Source organism: Hevea brasiliensis, chromosome 11 (genome assembly GCF_030052815.1).
Source record: "Hevea brasiliensis isolate MT/VB/25A 57/8 chromosome 11, ASM3005281v1, whole genome shotgun sequence".
NCBI lineage: Eukaryota > Viridiplantae > Streptophyta > Magnoliopsida > Malpighiales > Euphorbiaceae > Hevea > Hevea brasiliensis.
Genome location: NC_079503.1, coordinates 94081902 through 94089610, shown reverse-complemented (window position 1 = coordinate 94089610; position 7709 = coordinate 94081902). Strand labels below are relative to the sequence as shown.

General features: G+C 32.2%; 1 protein-coding gene across 1 annotated transcript; it reads right to left on the bottom strand.

Annotated features, from left to right (window-relative positions):
• Nucleotides 1-830: 830 nt before the first annotated feature.
• On the bottom strand, nt 831-4528 carry LOC110654172 (subtilisin-like protease SBT5.4). Its single transcript, XM_058130365.1, has 11 exons — nt 4442-4528; nt 3799-3908; nt 3604-3707; nt 3326-3493; nt 3101-3203; nt 2482-3004; nt 2296-2393; nt 1961-2209; nt 1758-1872; nt 1447-1660; nt 831-1369 (listed from the first exon to the last, which is right to left on the bottom strand). The coding sequence occupies exons 1-11, from the start codon at nt 4526-4528 to the stop codon at nt 831-833; spliced, it is 2310 nt and encodes a 769-aa protein (XP_057986348.1).
• Nucleotides 4529-7709: the final 3181 nt, after the last annotated feature.

Sequence of the window (7709 nt, the reverse complement as noted above, 5' to 3'; positions counted from 1 at the left end):
AACCAATCAAAATAATAAACAATTTTTTATTATCAAATACAATCATGTCTTCTTTTTTTTTTTCATTTATTATTGCTCCATCCTTTCCACTTACATTTTTTACATATATTATATATAATCTTGAATTTGTTTTTCCAATCAAGTCCTAATATTCTTTAAATAAAATCTTGATGTTTTCAAAGTTTTCACTATAATATTTTTTTCTTAAGGACATATTTTATTAAGTTAAATATAATATTTTTATAATTATAAAACTTTTAACAATTATTTTCTTTTCTTTCTTACCCTTTTTTCCTTAATTAAAAAATTTTAATTCATTAGAATTATATTAAAAATGTATATAAAAAAAATTCATTTCATCAATCAACAATAAAAGTTTTTTTTTTGTATAATTGTACTTGATTAGACTAGAACTTGAGATCTTACAGCTTTAAAAATAACTTTATTAACTAAAGTTTATTGGTATGAATCATAAAAGTTTTGATTGTTGTTTGTTAGTTTAAAAAATGATACAAACAGATCATGAAATTTAAAAAAGAAAAAGAAAATTTTTCAAAAAGAAAGAAAACTATAATGTCTGAAAATTTATTAAATATGTCCCCAAGTACAATAAAAAATGTCAAGGAAATTATTTTATTATATGATCAATAGAAAATGCATAAAATTGTTAATGAACTTTCCTGTGTCTAATTATAAAAAGAAAATAGAAATTAAATAATCTTTATGACATTAATAGGATAAATAACATAGTTTACAAATAAAAAACTTTATTAGATTGGTCGGATATATACACCTAATAAATATAGTAAGAAATTCCCTCAATTAAGGATCTACATGTGTTTAACCACTAGAGGACTCTTGACCTTATGCTTCCTATCCGACCAAATTAGCTGCCCAAAAACATACTCTTTGTGCTGGGTGCTATTCACAGCAGGCTTAAAAGTAACCTTATACATCTTCTCTTCCCCAGGTTTTGTAAATGACAAGCTTTCAGGTTCAACCACAACAGTCGTTCCAGAGGGTGCCAAGACATGAACATTATATGTCCCTGGAGAGCCTACATTCTTGACTCTTCGAGTCACAGTGGTTGAGCCTGTGAGCTTTGGAACTGTGATCGAAGGGTAGTTGAATGTCGATACACTAAAATGCTCAGGACATGTATAAGAAGCATTTCCAAATGATCGTATAAAGGATATGTTGTACTTATGGTGACACAGAAGGTCTAGGTAATCATTCAAAGTTAAATCATAAACTAGGCCGGGATCTGCTGCAAGGTTTGGACGTACATGTCCAGCACCATATGCAAATGGTGTTGCATTTTTCCCATCTGCATCAAGTATAGGCTTCCCATCATTGGCTCGTGTTGTTGCTGCAGGTATAATAGTTTGATTTGGTTAGCAAGGTCAAAACACATTACAATTTTTTATATTAAAGTGATGGTTATACCAGTAGTCATGATGGCAGATTTGATAGCAGCAGGACTCCAATCTGGGTGTTGTGACTTGAGAAGGCCAATAATACCGGAGACGTGAGGGCATGACATTGAAGTGCCAGATATTATAGCAAAAGCAGTCCGACGCTTATCAGATATTGATTCAGATGGCGATGCTACTTCAGAATAAGCAGCAAGTACATTAACTCCAGGTGCAGTGATGTCAGGCTATACAATACAATAGATATTAAAAATTAGACATGTAAAATGATTTTAAAAGTATTTTTTCTGGTCTAGATTAGGTTTAAAAGTTTACTGAACTAACCTTAAGGATTTCTGGATCAATTGAATTAGGTCCCCTGGATGAAAATGCCGCCATCTCTGGAGCTGGCTTGACTCCCAGTTCTGTGAGTACAGGAGAAATTGATGCCGTCGCATTTCTGTTCCAACAGAGTAAAAACCTTGAATGAGTTAATCTGTATCCTGAAATTGATGAAGTGGACAAATGAAATATCATTTGAAATGTACTTGGTGGAATTTATGTAGGCAATAACAAGCAAACCATCAGTGTAATTGATTTGTGAAGCAGGAAGTAGATGAGGATCAGCTATAAGTTCATTCCCACTTGATTGGTCATTTGCCAATATCATCCCAACAGCACCTGCTCTAGCAGCTTCAATTCCCTTGTCTAATCTTGCAATATTACCACCTCGAAGGCAGACTATGATCTTCCCTGCAACCTTGGAAGGATCAAGTGTTCCAGGCCCGCATAGCGTGCTGCATTGATCACATTTTACGTAACTATAGCAGGCTAACTAAAATTGAATACTTAATCAAAATTTCCAATTGAAGTAACCACTTACGCATTTGCAGTTGTTGCATTAGCAGCTTTTGCATCAGCAGCAAATATCAAAGGATAAGACTTTCCAGCAGGCAAGGCTTTGTCTGAAAGACTTGTTCCCTAGATATCAAAATAACAAAAATTGTCATTGAACATATATTTTTGTTTATGAATGATGATAATAGATAGAGATCATACAAGTTAATACCCTTAAATATTTATTATTGCCAAGTATAACAAAACTAGTGAAAACGCGATCCATTGTGCTAGCACCAACTGTGAAAAACCATGGAGCCACATTGGATGCGGTAAATGCATCTGGTCCATCATTGCCAGCTGAGGCAACTACACTAACCCCTCTACGAATGGCAGTTAAGGCTCCAATAGCTATTGTATCAATAGAATAATCTATCTCACCAGCCCCGCCTAATGATAATGAGATCACATCGACTCCATCACTTAGGGCGGCATCAAATGCAGCCAAGATATCTGCTCCATAACAGCCGGCAGGCCAGCAGACTTTGTAAGCAGCCACACGAGCTTTTGGTGATCCACCTTTAGCTGTCCCATTGCCATAACCAAAGATACTAGCTTTAGGGACAAAGCTACCACCAGCTGTGGATAAGGTGTGGGAGCCATGGCCGTCAGCGTCCCGTGCAGATAGTTCAGTTTTGTTAGGGCCAATTGCTGCATTAAGGCCTTTGTAAAAGTACCTTGCTCCTATAAGCTTTCTGTATGTATATAAAAAAAGTTGTTTTTGTTTAGGCTTTCAGTCGATCTTCAGTGCATTACAATTACAATATTGGCAAAAGAGAGAAAGAATGGACCTGTTACAGCGAACTCCACCTTCGCTCTGACAAAATCCTTTCCATCTTAATGGCACTGGACCCGTCCCTTCATCGTTGAAGCTCTCTGATTCTGGCCAAACACCTTGCGTCATGGCACCCATAAATATATTAGCGTATAAGTTTATGAATTATCAACTTTCTTTATAAATAAAAATATTTAGGTCGAGGTTCAACCCAATACTTGCTAAAGGATGGTATACTCACCTGTGTCGAAATTTGCAATGATGACATCTTCACCATATTTTGCCTTTTTCCAAATTGAGTTTTTAGTAGCTGCTCCATTATTGTTCTCTAATCCAAGAAACTCCCATGAATGTGTTGTGTGTAGTTCATATTTTCTGTTCAACATAACTGATTGGACACCCGGATGATCTGCATTGATTTAAACTTGATTGATTAAGCTATGAAAAAAAAAATGGTTTAAAATTAATAGGAACCTAGCTAGTATACATATGACATATATACGAATTTGAAACTCTTACTTTTAAGCTGTTCTGCTTGTTGCTCATCAAGCATTGCAGCGAAACCATTCACAAATTTATTGTAAGAGTAAAAAATTTCAGGTTGCTCCTCTTCCGGCTTCCCACTGCATAAGTGAAAAGAGTGTAATTTTTCAATTTTTCTTAAATTATTAAAAAAAATAATATTGAATTTTCAGAAATTCAAGAAATGTAGACCTATAAGATAATGTGGCCAGCAAGTCATGATGTGATTGTGACACTTTCTGGTCATCAAAGATTGTATTCCCTTGAGGAACTGAATGTTGTCCCATGTATACTATGTAAGACTGCAGCAAATATAATAACTCACTTAGTACATTAATCAAGTATGCAATTATGCATTATTGATACATGAATTTGTGGAGAGGAAGAAAAAATCACACGTCAACAATTATTTATATATATTCAGATTGTGAAGTCTGCATTACTAAAAGATAAAAAAAAATAGATATGATTCTTAATAAAAAAGAAAAGAAAAGAAAAAAAGAAGTTTGAGGTCAAATTGACGTTTACTTTTTCAATATAGTTAAGAGCAGAGTTATTCACAATATCATTTCTATTTGTTCTCTTTTTATTTCCCTCTTCATGCAATATTTTCATAATATCCATAATAAAATTTAGTGGGTAGAAGAAATTTCTCAAATTACAATATATAAAATGAAATATATCCCATAATTTTATTTCAATTAATTAAAAAATATTTAAAGAGAAAGAAGTGTTTAACTGTTAAACTAATAGCTATTGATCCTATAATTTAATAAAAGTTCATGTGCTTGTTTAAAAAGACTTAAACAAAATAAAAAAAAAAAAAAAACCTTGCCTGTTTGGCAGCATGAGACGGAATGTGCAGAAGGATGAAAAGAAATGAAGAGAAAATAATTGAAATCTTCGATTTTGCTTCCAACATGTCTTTGTCTTGTGCAAATATCCGTGGCTAAAAACCCTTTGTTTTCCTGTTTTTATAGTCACGCAGTTTTTCTATTTTTAGGGCAATTTTGTATTAATCTATTAATTAATTTAATGGGTTGGCATAATTTTTGTGTGACAACTAATAATTTGATTGATTTGTTAAATCAAGGACAATTAGGAAACAATGATTTTGCATTTGCCTTTTGACATAAGAATTAGTAAAGCTTTTATACTTAATTTGGCATGTCAAAATATTAACAGATTAACTTCTAACCAAATTATAGAAACTTTCCTTAATTAATAAATTAATATCTAGTTAAATTAGTAGGAAATTTCATAATTAATAAAAATTTCCTCACTTTAGTGTATAACCTTTAATTTCCTAATCCTATTAGCTAGTATGTAATATGCGGATGTCACTTTATTTGAAAAATATTTTATCTATTATCTCTTTTCTTTTCGGTAGAAAAGGATTAGACAAAAGGATAATTTAAAATCAAGTCCCTAAGGTGTAATAAAAACCACGTACTAGTCCCAAATTTAAGTTTATATGATGATTTACCTCAAATTTACTTATGTAAACAAATTGTTCATTTTATTAAAATTAAACCTAATTTATGGTTGATCAACCCAACTATTTAGTAGTCAACTCACATTTATATTCAATGGTAGAATTACCCTTAAACATGCATTGCCTTCACCTCTTGAGGGGGGAGGGGAGAAGAGTGTAACACAAATCAATTTATTCTATTTCCTTTAGATCCGAATCCATTGAGTTGGGCATTATTATGAGTCTATAACTTCTTTCTTCACTTAGGCCCTTGTAATGGGTCTCATTTAAAAGCCCATAATCCCCCTTTATTTGAGCCAAGTTGGCTTCAGTAAGGGACACACCACCCCCCCATTTGCACACCAAATGTGGACTACGTTTTAGCACCTAGGCATTCTTTTTATTTCAAAGTTACACGTCTTGGAGAGCATTTGATTCTACTTACATCCTGCATGTGAGGCTTGTTTTGCTTTCAGAGAATTAGGTGGCTTTATTATCTCCTTTAGAGAGCAAAATGTTTCAAGATTCAATAAAAGAAGCTTTTTTTTTTTTTTTTTAATGTCGGCCTCAACACATTCATCAAGCCCTCAAATTAACTCCAAGCTTAGGTGTTAAAAGGTGCTAAGGAAGATTCAAGTGAGTCTTGTCTTTTCATTTTCCATATTCACTTCACTCTTGTATTTTTCATTTTTCATATTTTCATATTTTGTACTATACTGGTTGTATACATTATATTAGGTTATTAATGCTATTTGTGGATTTTTCCTACAAATATGAATCTATAAGATAAAAGAGAACACCAGGTGGATTGCCTTGGACAACCTTTCCAATGCTTAAATCAATAATTGAATTGAATAGAATATAGAATTGACTATAAAGAATAGCATACTTGATCATGCAGGCTTGAGCTCCTTATATAAGTATCGGAGTGGTAGTCAGCTAACCCACTCGATGTTCTTTGCTACCTTACAGATCTAAGATCCATCAACCATATCCAAAAGAGGAGAGCAACATCAGTTATATTTTAGTATATCAAAATTTTGCTAGGAATTAAAAAAAAAAAGTATAGAAAAGAATTGATTTCTTGTACGGATAAGAATTGTTATATGTTACAATTAACCTTAAAGTAATTTAAAGGTTAATCAATATTTTATTGTACTTTTGCATTTCTAGCATGATTATTGTTAAGGCTAGCAATTCGTGCGGACACTTCATGTCAACCTATACATATAATATAAAAATGGTTAATCACTTAATCCAAACACTACCAGTTTAATTAATCATGTCAAAATATTTAATCCTAACTTGGATAAATTTATGACACAGGCTACATGAAATGACTTGTACAACTCATTTATATAAATAGTTCATTAAAGTGTTGTATGGCACATTTAGCCTATTTACATTTGATTAACCTATTTAACCAAACTCTCTCTCTCTCTCTCTCTCCCTCCCCTTATCTTTTTCCTCATTCTCTCTCACTTTCTCCCTGTTCTGTATCTCTTTTCCCCACTCTATTTTTCTTGTTATCTCTTGCACTCTCTTCATTTATGCATCTCTATCTCCCTCTCTCTGTTTTACCATTCTCTCTCACTCTCTCCCATTCTTTGTATCTCTCCCTCAATAGGCAAAGCAAAAAAAAAAAAAAAAAAAAACAAATAAAATCCCTAGAGCATCAAAAAATGAGTATAGAAATCAAAATCACAGATATGGAGAAGAGGCCAAGGAACAAGGTTATTACAAACTCAAAAATATCACAACAAAATCCCTAAACATAGTAAAAAAAAATAAATAAAAATTAAATACAATCATTGAAGATAATAATGGGCATGGAAACACAAGCTATGGAATGGAAGCAAACCAAAGAGGGAGGAAAAGAGACTCAAATCTCAATCATGAACTTCAATTGTCACACTCATCCCTAACTATAGAGATAGATGTGACATGGCAAACTAACGGAATTTCCACTAAAATGTTGCTAATAAAATATAAACACCTATGGACGAACCACATGGACAACATCTATATGACATTCTTATCATAGTCAATTAAAAATGATACTAATCCAACTAAAAACAATTAAAAATATAATTATAAATTTTCCTCTCTATAAGGATCAAGGAATATAACAACAAATTTCTAGCAATCATAACTTTTATATCTATTTGTATACCTAAAATCCAAGAAGAAAGGAAAATTGTTAAAATAATGTGCTGGCCTGACCTCCACTAGACCCAAAAGCTAATGAAGACAAAAAACTACTGGTACTAAGAATGTCAAAAGTTCTAAAATATTAAAATAAAAGAGGTGAGTATAAAATTAGTGAGTGGATAAATAAATAACAAAGGGGAAACCGACAAACTTTGGTAATTTAATAATACCACTTACGATGCTAAAATAAGTCAGCTGAATATATATAAATTATTTCAAAATCACATAATTAAACTAAAATAAAATTCATTTTGTAAAAATATTGTTGAATTAAACTTGGTCAAATATCATAAAATATGTAATATCTTCATACACTCATAATATGCTTCTTGTAGATAATGCTAGCATCTCAAGCATGTAAAATAGAAACTTTGGCAGCCTGAGAGCAATGCTAGTATCTTAGGCTCTATGATGACTC

Coding starts and splice junctions, on each gene's coding strand:
- LOC110654172 (XM_058130365.1), bottom strand. CDS start 4,528: ATGTTGGAAGCAAAATCGAAGATTTCAATTATTTTCTCTTCATTTCTT. Junction 1,873..1,960: donor GCCTACATAAATTCCACCAA/GTACATTTCAAA, acceptor CTGTTGGAACAG/AAATGCGACGGCATCAATTT. Junction 1,661..1,757: donor TTGATCCAGAAATCCTTAAG/GTTAGTTCAGTA, acceptor TGTATTGTATAG/CCTGACATCACTGCACCTGG.